The 17552-nt window shown below is 38.8% G+C and overlaps 1 protein-coding gene across 1 annotated transcript; it reads left to right on the forward strand.

Moving 5' to 3' along the window:
• The first annotated feature begins 675 nt into the window (after positions 1 to 675).
• LOC140950101 (uncharacterized) lies at positions 676 to 17333 on the forward strand. The gene is made up of 18 exons (XM_073399278.1): positions 676 to 815; positions 1522 to 1574; positions 2413 to 2479; positions 4325 to 4389; positions 5600 to 5639; positions 6446 to 6473; positions 7964 to 8006; positions 8611 to 8646; positions 9553 to 9621; positions 9719 to 9769; positions 10338 to 10391; positions 10523 to 10579; positions 11078 to 11112; positions 11305 to 11404; positions 11734 to 12000; positions 12704 to 12906; positions 13676 to 16119; positions 17046 to 17333. The coding sequence occupies exons 1-18, from the start codon at positions 755 to 757 to the stop codon at positions 17078 to 17080; spliced, it is 3708 nt and encodes a 1235-aa protein (XP_073255379.1). The 5' UTR covers positions 676 to 754; the 3' UTR covers positions 17081 to 17333.
• The last annotated feature ends 219 nt before the right edge of the window (positions 17334 to 17552 follow it).

Genomic DNA, 17552 nt, shown 5'->3' on the forward strand with positions numbered 1-17552 from the left:
TATAGATAATATTCATTTAACTCAAGTAAATAAGAATTTTTGTTTGACTACTTATGGACATGCATTCTGACCAAGAGGATTTTGAAACGACGTGTTAACTGTAAGTGAGGCCGCTTTACCGAGTTTGGATTGATAAGGCCATCCCCATAAAATGTTTCGTTTCCCATCGCCCAACCGACCCATTTTTTTGGAAAAATAATAAAATTAAAAAAAATTCCAGAATCACTTGTGAAGAAGCAAGTAATTTAATTTACAAGCACACGATCTTGTCTTATTAACACCAATTGTCTTAAATTATCATCGATACTTCGTTTTTGTAGCCTTTTGAGACATTTGATAGTCCTGTTAATATACATCCTTTTACCATCTGATTATATCTCGCAGACTAAACGTTGATATTTAATATGCAATCATTTGTTCATTCTTTTTTTTCTTTTTTTTTTGCCCGACCTACCGACCCACCTTCACGAGAGGGAGGGCGATGGGAAACGAAACATTTTATGGGGATGGCCTAAGTGTCTTTACTTCGATTCATACAGACGATTCGGCCGAAAATTTTACTTCCGGTTGATGTCTGTCACTCATAATAGGGGCCGCTAGAGATTGGTGATCCTGTGGTCTGTTTACGCGGGGTCGAGGTCAATTTTTCCGGCGGGAACTCGTCATGTGCTCAACAGCGAAACATCACAAAAATGGTTTGTGCTAGTATGAACTCGTAAACGAGATATTTTGACATTTTTACATCCCTAGCGTCATGGGAAAGACTTTGGACGAGTGCTACGAGGTTTTGGGTTTGGATTTTAGCGCAACAGAAGGTATTCTACCCGATAAACGAGAGAGAATGCTGGATTTAGTGTGTGGTTTTCACACCTTTTCAGTCATCATGTAGCCGAATGCATGTTATACTAGCTATTGCAAGTTTACAGTCTTATGTTTAGAATCATGCTTTTCTCAGTTGAAAGCAGCGAATTTTCAAGGAATTCTGATCAGCAAGCGCGAAATTACTTTCATATGAAACAGACAACCTGCGAGCAAAGCAGCTGCCTTCATTTTGGCAGGGGCACCCAACGTCAATTTTCGGAAAATATCTGTTCGGAAGACGATTTGAGATCTAGAATTTTCGGAACACTTGTTGTAAAATTTCTTGCTTGCCTGCCTCTCCTAGGATTTTCGAACAACTAAAAATGGTATAATTGCCCATTTTTTAACGGATGTTTACCCTAAAAAGGTCACCTTGAAATTTCGGTAGCCTTTTTTCTGGCTGAAATTTTCAAAAAGGTAAGTTTTGATCCCTATAATTTTCGGATCATTAGACTTTCAGCTAGGAAATCAGAACAGATGAAAAATTTTTAGGGGATAAAAATATGCTTATATCTACCGTTTAAATACTAAAACACGTTTAACAATGCTGTGTTTAAGTGGTTTTGAACTATATTCTCGTTGGGTGCCCCTGTTTTGGCTCTTTAGTCTGTTAAAAGCTTATCTGTCATGAATCAAGTGAAATATCCTTCTCTTTTTCAGCTGAAATCAAGAGTGCCTACAGACAAAAAGCTCTTAAGTGTCACCCTGATAAGGTACTGTGGAATCTTTTTATTTTAAATATTATTATTTTAAGTGCCATATTATTTATCTGCAAGGGGACTAACCATTATACAACCTCCCTATGGATGAGCAGATTCCTATGACAACCCACCTTCTTGTCCAAACCCTTCCCTTTCCATGGGGAGGGGGGAATGAATGAAAATTGCTCATCCCGAGGCACTCATCAAATTGCTTTTCCATATGCTTGTAACAGCCACCCCATTTAAATCCTAAAAGATCCCTTTTAACACCAGAGCACTGGGCTCAAATTTACTCCAACCAAAAGGAGATTAAGCATATCTCACCCTCCAATATAGAGCCGATGTTGAAACTGCTCTCCCTAGTTACATGATTTACTCCATTTCTCTCCCACCTTCCCATCCCTGACATTTTATAGGCCTTCCCCCGAGCCTAGCGAGGTTCTGCAATTCACGTATCTCTAGTACTAGTAATAAGCAAAGGTTATCGAGTGGGGGCAACACCCATCAAAGGTCAAAACGTTGTGGCTCCAATGCTGTGCTTTGCGTAAGTTTTACATGATAGATAGTCAAAACATGCATGATCAGATTTCAAGGAAACAAGGTCCAAATGCACATGATCAGATTGTCTTCTACGCATTCCATTCATCCTTAGTGGAAGTCCAATCAAAGGCGGCAACATATGTGCTGTGCATGCGTAATAGCAATCTGAAGAGTAGGATTGCATGGCTCCTCTTCTCACCCACAAATATTTTGTTTTTGCACTCCTGTTTTGCAATTTTCTTGGTCACCAGCAAGAAAATGTAAATGGTTGATGTTGCATTTTATGCTTTGGTCATTCTTGTGTCTGCAGAATCCAGATGATCCCTCATCAACACAGAAATTCCAAGAACTGGGACATGCATACAGGCGATTAATGGGTAAGAGTTCATATTTCATAAGGGCGTCACTAGAGAAAACCATGTGTTGTAATGCTTGAAGAACAAGGAACAACACAAAAGAGCTACTCTAATTTTAACAAGGTGAAAGTGAAGTGGCCAGGTACACTGCAGTTAAAGCTGTCAGTAGTGTAATCTGCACTGAAATGAATGTTTGTACATTCTTTTCATAAAATGGAATGGTATAATGACTCACATGTATATAGATAATTGTTTATGAGCATTTAAGGTATTGATAGACATTCTTTCATACGTGTAAACAAAATAATAATTATTGTTAATTACCGGTATTTCTTTGTATCTGCTCCATTACATGCAGCCATCAGGAGAAAGCCTAAGTGTTTTAACAGTTAGGCTTAAAAGACTCCTTGCAACCACTTGTTTGGGATGGAATATCTGTTATGATATGATATTGTACTCATAATTCAGTCATATATATCAATAAAAATGATGATGATGATGATTAGAATTCCCCTTAATAGTGTTTGTGGTGCAAATGTTAGTAAGGCCAATCAAACAACTGTTAAAGCAAATATTAAGTAAAGGGTTAGGGTTAGAATCCGAACTGGCAATAGGCAAACCATTTGGCTGTTTACAAGCATGGCCTTGGGACTACTGCATAAAAATCCATTTGGGCGGTACTTGAGCTCTGGACCAGCATCTATCCACTAGCTCGAGTATTGCGAGCAGCCAACAGTGTCAGTTGTAAGCATGTGGTATTCATGCTGTTGTTGGCAATATGTGTCCTGTATTGGTCCCTACAGGGCTTCTGATATTTCGCGCGGTCGCGGACCCGCAAAATTCAGGTATTTCCGCGAAATTCCAAAAAAAACGCGAAATACCGTGAAATCCGCCAGAAATATTTCCAAATATATGTCGGCAAAACATATTTAATACTTATCTTGGCTATTAGACCTGTTTTATTCACCCCAAAGGTATCTTGTATCTTGAAACTTCGTCACTGCAACGAGTAAACAACGACCCAAAACTACCAGGCGTTTTTAGATGAACGTTGCAAAAACTGGGTACTAACCATAATGTTAATAGCTTTAGCATTCGCTCATTTCTCGAGCGAACTGTTGTGGAAAGAGCAAATGATTGTCCCTGTTAAAGAAGCGTTAAAAAACGCTGGTCATATTGACACAAAATTGATCGATTTTAGCTAAATTTGCCCCCCAAAAATCCAGCGAAATTGGCTGTTTTTACTGATTGTTTCTTGGCGAAGTTTCCCCCCGAAATTTCCCATGAAATCGGCCGATTTTTCTTAGAATTTGTCCCTGAAAATCCTTCGTAATTTGACTTTTCCCCGCTAAAATCCCGGGAAATCGGCCAATTTTTCTGCGAATTTTGACTTTTCTCCCGCAAAAATCCTGCGAAATCGGCCGATTTTTCTGCGAATTAACCCCTGAAAATCCCGCGAAATTTTGCTTTTTTTTCCGCGAAATATCAGAAGCCCTGTCCCTATGGAGGATTGTTAAAAGTTGTAAGAATGATTTTTTTTATTCAATACTTTTTAAGTGATGGCCCTCTTTTTTCTTATAATGTTTTTTTGTACTTTTCAAACTTTTATTAAATCCTGCACAGCGTTACAATACTAACGTTACATGACATTGCATGATATTACATTGCAATAAATTACAAATACATTACCTTACCTTACACTATGAACTTAATGGTAAAGTAACTATACAAAAAAAGAAAAATATGTTCTAAGTAGTGTGTCTGCCCATTAATGTGTTGATTTTGTAAGTCATTGTTTACTCCAGCATTTGGAACTAAAGATCCAACATTCACTATGAATGACACTTGGTGCTTTTGTTTGCTAAGGTGAAGAAGACAGTGATGAGGAAGATGATTACGATGATGATGATGATATGGATCTCTGGAGAGATGTATGTCACAGCTTTAGACATTGTTAATTGTGCAATACTGTAGCTGGAAAGACAGCTGAGTTAAATGTCAGGGTTTGGAAAAACAACTGGGTAGGCGCCGGTTAATAAAAATGTATCTGGTCAAACTCATGTTTGCATGGACACAATCCATTCTTTGTTAGTCAAATAGTGTTCAGTAATAGCACATGAAAACTAATGGACCTCTGAAAGGACAAGCCTTGTAATGGAACTATATAACAGACACTCTGAAAAAGTACTTTCCACTAAAAATAATGCCAAGACAACAAACACAACCAGCCATCCAATGTTTTAACCAAGTTAATAACCATTTTTGAGCAGATATTGTAGAGCATGGAAAAAAAATTAAATTCAGCTAATCCTTCTTTCAAGTCCAGTATTTTCTGTGGCCGCTTATGAGCCTCTCTCTCTCTCTCTCTATTAATTTCTTCAATACTCCTGTTAAAAACCATAACTGGCTTATCAATATTCCTCATTTCCCATGAACTGGCATTTTTTAGTCTTTGCTAGCCTCCAGAAAAAATTTGTATGGTTTTACTTCACTTTTGATAAGAAATGCATATTCCTTTGTCAGGTGCCAGAAAAAAATCTGTGAGGGTGTGCTTAAAAGTAGACTGATGAAGAGTATGCTCTAGTATAGTGTTTTTTGACAGTCCTATACACAGGGTTCGTACCATCTTGAATTCTTGAAAAGTCGTAAGTTTGCAAAGCACCTTTTCAGACCTGGAAAAAGACTGGAAAAATGGTAAAAATTCTGTTTTTTTTTTCAAAGCTACAGCAAGTGCTTAATAAGTGAATTTTTTCCCGTAGTAAAATCTCATTCAATCTTGTCCGTAGCCAAGAATTTAATCATAGAATGAGAAATTTCTTAACTCTCTTATGTCCGCATTGCGCCTTTGTTACCATACATTTCCAATATATCATGAAAAAAGCTTGGGTTCCTGCGTTTTTCAAGGTCCCTATTGATCACCTATTTGGTAACCTTGAGTCCAGAAAAATAAAGTATTATTTTTGAAAAACTCTGGAAAAAGTCTTGAATTTTGGATCCAAAAATCTGTACATGTGCAGACCCTGGTTACAAAATGTTGAAATTAGATGATCAGGAGATGTATTTAATGCTTCTACTTAGGTGTTTTTAAAACATTGTCCTCATACAAAAAATGCACCATAAACCTTTTTTGTTGTTTTTCAGTTTTTCTTCTTTTTGTTCAGAGATGAAATCATGGCTAAAGGTAAATTAGTGTCAAAAGTAGTATTATAACACTATGCAAATTAAGCTTGAGTAATGGCATTATTAATTTATAAAGGTTGATGTTATTTTATTTTGATATACAATGTAATCTCTGCCAAAAGTACCCAATCAATAGAAGACACTTGGGTACATGTACTTAGGTTCAAGGGTACGTGATGCAGGGTGTGCCAAAACCTATGTCCGATTGTCTGGAACAGGTAGAAATTTAGTTCAGACATGTATACCTTTGACATGACTTTTCTGTGGGACAAGCACATTTTTAATTAGAAAAAATAAAGAAACGGCTGAAAATTGTCTTCAAATTACAGTAAAATTCATCTTAAAAGTCATAAAAGCAAACCTCGTACTTGACAAAATAAGGTTAAATATTCCTTTTAACTTCACCATCCCACAGTCATTTTCATTTGTTTTTAGGAGTTCCATTTTAGGTTTAAGTCAAAAACAATTTACAAGGGTAATAATGTGATTAAAAACATGAAATTCCTGATTGTTTTTGAGTTTTGAGTTTTGAGCTAAACTTTTTTGGACAACCAAATTTGATAATTACAGTGCTTGTCCGAAGGACAAGTGGATGGGAAAATTTTTCTCTTACTCTGTACATGTATGAGTATATCCTTTGTGAATGATTAGTATCTTCTTACTTTTGTAACTTTTAGCTGGCTCTCTGCTCATATACTCTGTCATATTATATTTTTACACCATGCAAGATGGAAAGGCACCTCATGTATTTTTCTCTTATTTATTATCAGCAGTAACTGCATGTATTTTCTTTCTTTTTTATTGTAGTTAGATGCAGATGCAAGAAATGTGGAAAGTATGTGTACCATTAATGTACCAACCTCCAAGCTAAACTTGGTCTCCTTTTGGCAACCTCAAATAATGGTTGCAACATATTTAGTATTGGTGACCAAGGAAAAAAGACAGTTTGTACAATATTACATGAAGAGTTAACTGAAATACAGTAATAATAATAATAATAATAATAATAATAATAATAATAATAATAATAATAATAATAATAATAATAATGTTTATCCAGGGAGCCCACTCGCCTTAGCAGTGTACAGTGGGGCTGTGCAAATCAAAAATGACAAGATGACAAAATGACAAAAAAAAATCACGTACTTTAAGATTGATTTACAAATATAGCTAATTTTAAAATAGTTTAACTGTTAGATAGGGCATTATTTACAAAGTCTTAAGGTGGCTCCGTAATTAATACAAGAGCATTTAGCTGTGACAAATTTTCTGTCATAACTTTTTGGTTTTTAAAGCGATGGCTGCGAAACTTCGCAAAGAACAACAGATATCATTCGGCAATAATACAAAATTTTCCGATTTCATTGATGGTAAATATTTCTTGAGAAATTAGCGCTTAAAAGGACCCTACTGTTCAAAGAAAATCGCGTCTAGTAAAAAATTTTGCTGATATTTTTTACTGAAATTTCTGGAATCGGCTTTAATTGATATAATAAATATGCCAGAGGAATTTCAGAAAAATCGTTGGAGCAGAAGTCCGTAACTAAAAGTCGCTCAAAATTCAGCTGTGAAATTGTTTTGGAATTTCAAAAATAAATTACTATCAGGTAGAAGGAGCCACCAGTTTGAATTTTCGGGACAAGTAAATTCAACGTTTGCTAATTCTTAAAACAAGAGCCGATTGCCTATCGTACTATTCTTTAAAAGGTACTTTTTAGTTTTAGAGGCACTATAAATTGCTCCAAACCTTGCTCTGAAGTAGAATGACTTGTTCTTCGACATTTTTAAAATATCCCCTGGCAGTTTTGGCTCAAACTCCTGCTGCATACATTTTGATGTATTGCAATGCATTTTCAACGACTTTTACTGCTGTTAGTTGCTTCCAACTCAGGAAAAAAGTATTGAGATTGGACGCTACCTCGCATCAGAGCTCAGATAGAACTGTCCAGCACCTTTGTTTATGACTACAAAATGAGCACGGGCGGCGGTTCTGCGAGGAATTCGCACCTCAACCAGGGGGGACAAATGACAATGATCCCCATGTCTGTGAACCGATCTGTATAAACATGTATTGTAGAGCAAAACATAATAATCAAGAAAAAAATACCCATTCATTGAAGGAAGGAGTGACAAAAATTTCAGAGTTGTAAATTTAATCACAGGCAGTATTTTTGCGATAATTTTATTTTGCACTGTGATGTTATTCGGTTCACAGGCATTGTCATCAAACTCAGATAACTCAAATTCTTGTTGATTACTTTCTGCCATCAGAAAATTTAAATATAGTTAATGTAACATTTTTTGTCTGAATTGTTCCCTTTTTAGTGGAGGTGATGAGGATGATGATTTTCTAGCCTCGTTAGCAAAGGTACATTTAAGTTCTAATTGATGAAATCACTGTCGTATTGTCAGGGTATTATGGTAAGTTGAGTAAAGATTTTTAAAAAAGTATTATTAGAAAGAACTTTAGAATGTTTAAACCAAAAATCACATTACCTTAGTTACCAGTACCTCATTCTCCCTATTTGCACCTTGGTTTACAGAGAAAGAGTTGGCCATTGTTCCTCTGTTGAAGAAACCAGCTCATAGACCAGACCACATTTTTCAGCTGTACAGGCTAAAGGTTGCAACACACTAGGCAATGAGTTGCTGCAACATGTCGTGGTGACAAATCACTCTGTTTGTAGAGGTCAGGCGATAAGTTGCTGCAACAAGTTACGCAACAAGTCGCAGCGACAAATCGCTTCATGTGTACTGGAGAATTTTTGTGCTAATCTTGGTCTCGGTTGCGAAGTCAAATAGCTTCGCAAAAATTCTCCAGTATACATGAAGCGATTTGTCACCCCAACGCCTGTCACCTAGTGTGTTCTGAGCTTAACAGTACAATATGTCCCTCAGCAATTTTTTTGCAATGTAGGTTGCTGATCCTCAAATATCTTAAATTGTTGCTCTGTTTTGATTTATCATTGTAGGAGCAAGAAGAGAAATATCAGTTCACAGAAGAAGAGGTATTTAGTCATGCTTACCTGGACATAAAAAAACAGGAGCATTATTTTTGTGGCAAAGTATTTAGCACAAAGAACTTGTTGCAGGGCAGTCCCTGCAAGGGTCAAGGACCAGGAATTTCCCCTGGCTAGCATGAGCATGTCTCCTGGCTATTTTCAGCGGAAACATAGGGGAAATAAAACCAAAAGAATTTTCTAGCTTTTCAAATCTTAGTGACAGTCATTGAGCAAACTGTTTTTACTTCTTATCCTGGTCATGGAGACAAGACGGCCATTTCCATTGGTGACCTAAGCCATTTGCAGGGTAAAGGCAGTTCTGTTCGTCTTCCTTCTTCATTTTAAGATCTTGGGTATTGGTCCAGCCCAATGACTTCCCACTCTGCAGAAAACAGTGCCACTCGTTAGCTTTTATTTACATAGTCACATGTTGGGCAGCGCATCAGTTAATTTTTTCTAGGGGGGAGTCATATAGACCACCTGAAGGGTCACCAAGACCAATGCTAATTTTTTTTTGTTACATTTAAATTATCACTTATGTGTCATCCGTCAGGTCAGGAAGTCTTCTTTGTCGGGTCATTGACCCAAGATGGAACACTGGCTGGGGCATTATCATTTGTTACAATTTTATGTATACCATAAGATTGTACCTTTGGATATGGCAATTGTAAATAATATGAGCTGTGTGACAACGCTTCAAAGTTATGTCAGTTTATAATGTATCATTTTTTCCAAGATTGTGTCTCACAAAAAAATGCAAACAGTTGAAGAAGAACATGCCCCTACCATCTATAGCAATTAATTTGATCAAATATTATCAGATATGTCATCCTTAAAATCCCTGTGAGTTGTAAAGTTTGTTTCTCTTGCAATCCTAAGATTTTTGGTGTGGTTTCTTTCTTTTTTCCACAGATGGCCCAATTCACAAGTTTTGCAAGTCTCAAAGAACAAAGAGAGGCAAACAAACGAAAATTTTGTAATGTGAGTAACAACAAGTCATCAAAAACTGTTTACTTGTATAAACAAGCACCTATAACCTCATTTGTCATTACAACATTTTATTTGATTTTCTTCACAGAAGAACTTATCTAGCCACAAACCTGAACAGAAATCAGATAAGGGGAACAAGGTAAGATTTCTTGCAGTTCCTGGCTTTGTTTTTTAAACAGTATAGAGATGTGAGATACAGCAGACCTTCAAAATGCTTCTGCTTTTTACTTTTGGCCAAAAGCTTTCTTTGTAGGCTTTTACTCTTCCCCTTCCTACTTTTTATATTCTTTTGTAATCATTCATTCCACACACTGGTTCAGGGGTTTTTCAGTGGCAGTATTGACAGGCCCTGTGAGGTCGTCTTTGGGTGGTTGCCATAACAACCCCTTGGCTGCTTAGGAGATTATTTACTTTCTTTGATGCTACCTTTATGGTACATTACCTCTAGTTCTTCAGTTGACTTAGAGTTTAATGGTGCTGTTTCTTCAAAACATTTTCATTACACTGCAGAACGATCCCCATTGATACCAGCCTGTTGCATAGGGGTTACCAGGTTAGCCACAGATAATTTTTTAAAGATGATCTCGCGGCCAGTCTTTAGTACACTACTGGTAGGAATGCAACCTTGACCTAACAAACATATGTAAGGAGTGAGTCAGTACCAATTTCATTCCAGGTAATCTCAGGCTCTCAATATTCCCTTTTAGCCAAAGCTAAAGAGCAACAAACAGCTGAAACGTGAACAGTGGAAAAAAGAAAAGGTAAGAGACATTCTTTTTCTATGTTCCTTATGTTGCTGCTTGAATTTAATGATCCATTATTCAACTTAATTTTTCTGCTCTGTATTCATTTATTTACCTTTTGTTTTCTATTTTCCTTTTCTTGTTTGTAGGAAATATCTGAAATAGCAGCTCAAATTAATCAAAATCCAAAGCAACAAGAAAAAAAGGTATGTTATGCGGCTTTGGCATGAACCATAGGGACCCCTACTTACTGCTGCTGAGTTCACCATTTTCGTCAAATTTTCCACCTTCTAAGGGGCCCCTCTTCACATCTCATGTTCACCAAACCCTTGTGAATTTTCATGTTATATGCCGTTTTTGCCACATTCCCTTGGTTATCACCTTTTTCCATGTTGATTGCAAAAATTTGTCAATTTCACTGTTTTTGTCGTTTTGTGCGTTTTTGTGCTGGCCAGGTAAACTATTTGTTTCTTGAACAGGCTCTCCTCATGCTGTTGAACCCTACTGGAAGAGACTAAGATTGTCAACTTTCTGTGATTTATCTCAAGTGTTACATTTGGCCCCCAGTTATTTGTAAAACAATTTTGGAGAAAAAATTGACCAAATGTTAAAACCACCAAAAGATGAAAAGCATTGTTTTTTTTTTATCTGTTGAGTTAACAAGATCTTTCTCCAAACTCTTTCAATTTGTTGTTTCATCACAGGCATTCAAGAAGAAAGACCATTACCTAGATAAAAGGTAAATAATCCAGTCAACATAAAACCATTTCTGAGTTTGAAAAATTCCCACTGTCTAATAAATGTTATTTGTTTTGAACATGAAGCTTGGGAGAAAGGGCCTGTTGCTCAATCTCAAAGTATTTATTTATTCATTCATATATTTTGTTTAGTTTTACCGTTGATTTTACTGAAGTGTTACTTTTTTTCACAGCTCCAATCAACCTCTGACTTTGGAGACAGACACTACTAAAGAACAGACAGATCATGCTTCTTATAATAAGAGGAATACAAGGAAGAAAAGAAACCGAAAAGTAAGACTGCTTCAGTAATAAGGGTTCTACAAGTTGTTACCTTTCTCACAGTAGGGTTATGTTACCCATATTCTTCAACTACTTCGTAGGAATTCTAAAGGAGTTAGTCAAAGGGCATCATGATGTTGTTTCATGTATTCCTTCTGAGAAGTGGAATATGCCACACGCGTGTCCACATAATGTTACTTGAAATGAGACTTTTATAAATGGAGGTCAACACAAGTGTATAACCTGACATTTTTGTTAAACATCTAAATCAGAATAAAGGTTAAGTGTATAGCATTGAGGGGCCTGCCAAATCCTAAATAGTTACTATTTTTTCTCTTTAGAAATCAAGGAAACAGGAAAACCAAGAAACAGACTCTAACCAGGAAAGAAGTAACAGTTTCAGAACCACTTTCCAACAGAGAGTAGCCTCCAGCTCAGTAACCCAAAATGGCATAAAAAAAGTCCCTCTTAAACCAGAGACCACCAAGAGACAAGATGATGTAACACTGCGACATCACACTAATTATGCTCAACAAAAAATGAAACCATCCTGCAATCACAGAAATTTACTAGAAATGGGAAATAACTCAGCCATATGCCCCAAGTGGGTAGGTCTTGGCTAACATATTTGATAAACATGAGCCAGCTTACAAGTTTCTCATACTAGGAAGTAAAGTTGTCCAAAAAAGAGTGAAAAGGAAAAATCAAGATAAATTAAAGCCTCAACTTCTAAACCAGGGTCCCATGAATGACCTACTCAAGTATTCTGAACGTTTTCAGCTGATCAAGCAACCAACCAAATTCCCCAATCATCACGTCACTCTTGTTTGACTATTTTGTAATTTACAAGTTTTAAATGGAGAGAAATACTTAAGTATATTTGAAGCATGAGATAGTCTTGTTTGCCCAAGAGTGAACAAGGGGCAACAAGAAAAAACGGAAAATGATATGAAACAGGAATGCTACTGGCTTAAACGAGTTCAGACTTCATATCAGTCATTTTCTTAATTTTTAATTCTTTTCAATCAAATAACCTGTTCCAGGCGTTCAGATAGTAGAGCGCGGGAGAAAAATTCACGAAAAGAAAAGGAGGGGAGACTAGAGAGGGAAAGGGGGAAAGAACTCTCGCTCTTGCTCTCCCCCCCCCCCCCCCCCCCCCCGTTTTCCCGGTGTACAATTTAACTCGCTCCCCACTGACCACCGCGCTCTACTATCGGAACGCCTGGGACAGGCTATCAATCAAAGAACTGGGATGCTTGGTTGACAATTGTTATTTTTATTAATTTTGCAATTTCTGCTTTTGTATTGCAGCCTGAGAGAGGGTCGTTTCAAAGTCCCAGAACAGTGACTACAGACTCAAGAGCACCTTGTGCATCAAACATTTGGCAAAAGAGACAGGAAAAACAGCAGTTCCTGGCCGAACTTCAACCTGCTACTCAAACAGATGAGGAGCTGCAACTACAAATTGCTTTAGAACTGAGTAAAAAGCAAGCAGAAATTGATGCACAGCAAAGGTAGAGATCAAAATTTCTGGAAAACCCAAATACAGTTAAACCTCCCGTAAGCAACCACTCAAAATGCCAGGATGTAGTGGTCGCTTATAGGTGGTGGTTGCGTACGAGAATCAACCCAGAGGTGATCTGAGAAGAGTTCACGACACATCTACATTTGGGAGGGAAATTTATTGCATGCAATTTCTAAGTTAAAATGTGTACACTTCCATGTTATCACTCAATGTTCCTGAAATACCCTGAGTGGTGAAAAAAATACTGTGAACAAAGATATCACACCATGCATTAAGCGGTTGCAAACAATTGAAATTATAAAACCATAAGCCCAAAGAGTGATCGCGGTCGCTTAGGAGAGGTGGTCGTTTACGAGAGTTTTTAATATTATATCGTGGGGCTTTGACTGGGAAAATGGTGGTATTTTGGATAAATTGTTACTTATAGGAGGTAGTCGCTTATGAGAGGTGGTCGCACATGGAGGTTCGACTGTATTGTGAGAAATAGGTAGCAGTGGTTACAATAACTGAAGCATTTCTAAAAAACTTTGTAATTGTTCTGACCATCTAGACTTACTAACAACATAGCAAAGAGATTAGAAAATGCATTGATGCCATACCTTTTGCACATTGTGTGCCTCATATACTCTCTCTCACTATTCCCTCCTCCCTCCTCTCAAGAAGGATTAAGCAAGTTAAAAATAAAAATAGTTGTTGCATTGAAAGTAGTCGAAATATACGAACAAACTTGACTTACCTGTTTCTTCTTTTCTTGGCAGAGAAATCAGCATCTTGGAGAAACAAGTGGAGGAAACACTTCAAATTGGAAAGAGTGCTCAACTGGAGGCTGTTGGCAATGGTGTTTCCAGTGATCCTGGCAGTTATCCACCTGCAGGGGATTCCCTTGGGAGTGAGCAAGAATGTGATGTGGTGGACCCTTTGGAGATGGAGGAAAACTGTGACGCAGAAGAAGAGTGGGTTGTGGCTTTAGCTAGTGAAGAAGAGTGGGGTGATACTGATAAGGACGATAATGAGGCTGATAAAATGGTGCCAATAACCGATGAAGATGAATGGGACAACTCTGGTCTTGGTGAAGTCGAAGGGGCTAAGGGCTGCCAGAACTCTTACAGTGACCCTGATGAGAAGCACCGCGATAAATTGCCTGCCAGCAGCTGTGACTTTGGTGGAAGAGATAATATAACACTGCATAACTCAGCCATGCAGTTGTCTGGGTATTCTGCAGATGACGGCCTACAAGCTTGTCCTTTTGGGAAGAATTGTTGCCTGGGAAAGCGGTGCAAGCACTCTCATCCTGTGTCCGTTGACAAGAGGAAGAGACAAAAATCATTTATCGACGGGTTTGTAACTCAGGATGAGCATGACTCTACCAGAAGTGGGAAAAAGGATGATGATAACAATGACATGCATAACTTTGAGGAAAAACATGACATTTCGCGTGGTGTGTCTGGTAAAGAGCTACCAGTGTCTACTTTCTCTGATGTCAATTATTCTGCAATCAGCAGTGGGCGTTCATTCAGCACGGCAAAATCTGACCCTAGCGATTCCGCCCCAAACGACCTTGTGAAAGTTATAGAACCAGAAGTATCTGCGATGCAACTCCGTGAAAGTTCCAACCAGCCTTTACCAGTTACCTCCAAACTTGAAAACATCAGCCCATCTTTGATGAACAATATTATGCCTGGCTTGAAGTCCTATGAAGATGGGCCATTACCAACTCAAGAGAAGCCCAAAATGAGCAGTGCTATAAACAGTGACGGTTATGGAAGAGTGGAACGCGTCAAAAATGCTGCAAGCGTCCAGGAAAAAGATGCTGCCGTTTCTCGTGCAGATGTTGGGAATTCTCCACCTCCTGCAACCTTCCCATCTACAGGTGCACTGAGACAGCCGGCCACCACTACACCACATGTTGGCAATTTATCAGCTGATGTGAAAGTTCAAAATTCACCATATCGTACCAATCAGCCCATTAACTACGTTAAGCCACTTCCAAGCTCCTTTCCAGTGGGATTCTCTGCTCCTTTCTCTCAAAGTACTGGACAAACTGAATTGTTTTCTGGGAATACACGTGAACTACCGCAGAACACAGCAGTTCCATGTGCTGGTGGTGATGTACCACCAAACTCGGGAACCGGTCATCAGTCGTCCTCTGTGGAGTCCAGGCCTTTAACCCAGGAGCCCATGGCTGTGAATAATTACCCATCAATGCCAGGTTTCCCATTATTTCCTTTCGGAAATCTTCCATTTCTCAATACTGCAAATGTTGCTTTATTTAATCAGAGCCTGCTGGCAATGGCATCTTTAGGTAGAATGCCCCTTCCAATAATTCCTGGACCCTCTAGTCGTGTGCTGAGCTCGCAACAAGGAAGAGGGAATGCTATGTACCCAGGAATGCCATCATCACTCAGTATGAAAACCGCTGATGGCAGTGGCATATCAACACAAGTTGGCTCTCTGCCCACTTCTTCACTCATTGGTCATTCAGGAACACCAGGGGTAGATAATGCGTCGCGAATGGGACCTCACCCGCTGCAGTCATCCCAAGCAGGAGTTGTCACTAGTGGCAGTTCTCAAGCTATGCCACAGCTAAATGGGCTATCCGGACTTCCGCTTGTAGCAGCCATGCAAGCCTCAGGGTATCCACTGCAGCCTTCACAGTTAGGCCCTCCAAACGGTTCACAGTCTACAGTACAAGCCATGCCACAGGTTGGTGGGTCTGCAGGAATTCCTTTGGGAATACCCATGTCAGGGGCAGCAGTACAGCCCTCGCAATGCGTAAACAACACCAGTTCGTTATCTTCGACAGGTTCCATGCTACCAGTACAAGTAAATGCTTTAACAGGAATGCCAAACGTGTTCGGTGCAGGCCTTGCCGCTATTCCTCAATCCTCTGCGCTAGATAGGTCACAGCTGCTTGGATTACCGTTACCTTTGCTCAACTCTCAAGCACTACTTAACATGAACGCCCTGATGGCCTCTTTGGGGGGGCCGTTTTTGAACCCTTTGAATGACTGTCAGACTACACTGAAATTTCAATCTGGGCTGGTAGCGTCGCAGATTCAAGCCAATGGAGATGCTCACACAGTGAATACAGTCAAACAACCTGGCTCTGAGGTACAAAAACCAGCAGAGCCGACTATTGAAGAAGGAAGAGAATGTAGTGGTATTAGGCCCAAAGCTCCATCCTTGAGAAGGCCATCTACAGGTAATTCTGAATGACTGACAAAACTTATAGAGCATGTTGTGTTAGGTTTTCGCGTACTATCATGTATTAGACAAAAACGGCAGCAAGACCAATTGAAAGCGGTGACGTCCCAGTACGAGATCGCGCCGGTATCTTTGGACTTTTACGTCCTGTTCACGAGACAGCCTTCACTACATTGTGCAACCTCGCCCTTCGCCTCCACCTTCCCTTATGAAATCTAGCGTAATCGTGGCTAATTTTACCTGACGTTAGAATTTTTCAAGAAATTGGCAGTCCAGGCCATGCAGGGCTTAAGGTGCCCCTGACTGAAATTTCAGCCGAGCCTAATTTTTGAGCTTTTGTCCGTGTTTGCGCGGTAGATAAATTTTGGCGGCGAATCCATGAATTGGAATTTGGCCAGCCACAAAGCACTGTTCGTTTTTAAGGTTGCGCGTGAGACTGTGTCAGTGTTGTACCGAATTGCATTATGGCACTATTTAAGGTGTGCCCAGGAAACGGTGGCAAAAGTCCCATAGTGCAGTTCGACACGGCAACGACCCAGTCTAAAGGGAAGACATTGGATAACAATGACTTCAATGACCTCGCGGGCTCATAAAACCTGGTCTCGGTCATTCTTATTCTTAAGGATGCTCAGTCTGAAGCGCGCTCTGAAAATGGCCTTTTCCTCTTGTGTATCTTTGAGTTAGTTCAGCTTATTGTGCTACGTATCTGAAAGGTCGTTAACTTTATACCTTTGTTGAATTTAATAGTGCTAAATTTTCCCTCTAATTTAGATGAGTAAGTATGGCATGATAGTCCTTGCATGCAGTTCTACCAGAAACCCCTTATGAGTTTCTGGTTCTACCTAAACCGACGTTTCACATTTCCAACATTAAAAAGTTATATATGGTATTCAAAAATAGGTTCTTTTTTCTTATTTTTGGCAGTACCTAAAGTTATCCAACATCAGACATTAAAGTAAATCAGGCTGCCTACATCAACTGTGCTGTTGCCAAGATGCTGAAGTTGGGACCTCGTCAAGTTTGCATTGTTATGAGAAAGGAATATGTTACTGCGTTTGTTTTAAAAGCTGAATAGTTCGCTCGCTTTTTAAAGTTAGTGACGACGATGCTTAGAACAACCGTCAGAAAACTGCCTGGAAGTGTTCCTTGCCGTGTTTCTATGAGAAAGGGACGAGCATCATTTCTGCTTTTCAACGGAGCTTATCGCGTATTATTAGACAATTATAAGTGGTAGTAGCCTTTCATCCATTCATCTTGTTAGATTTGGACATCCACATCTAGAAACTAGAGCACGTCATTGGCTCAGTTCTTAGTTCTTTTCAACATTCATTGATCGCTGGTTGAATGTAGGCTGTACAACGTTTGTATTCTTCTGCGCGTAGGATGTCATTTTCAATTTAATAACAAAACAGTTCGCGAAAAATATGCAGT

The sequence above is a fragment of the Porites lutea genome, chromosome 10, assembly GCF_958299795.1.
Source record: "Porites lutea chromosome 10, jaPorLute2.1, whole genome shotgun sequence".
In the NCBI taxonomy this organism is placed as follows: Eukaryota; Metazoa; Cnidaria; class Anthozoa; order Scleractinia; family Poritidae; genus Porites; species Porites lutea.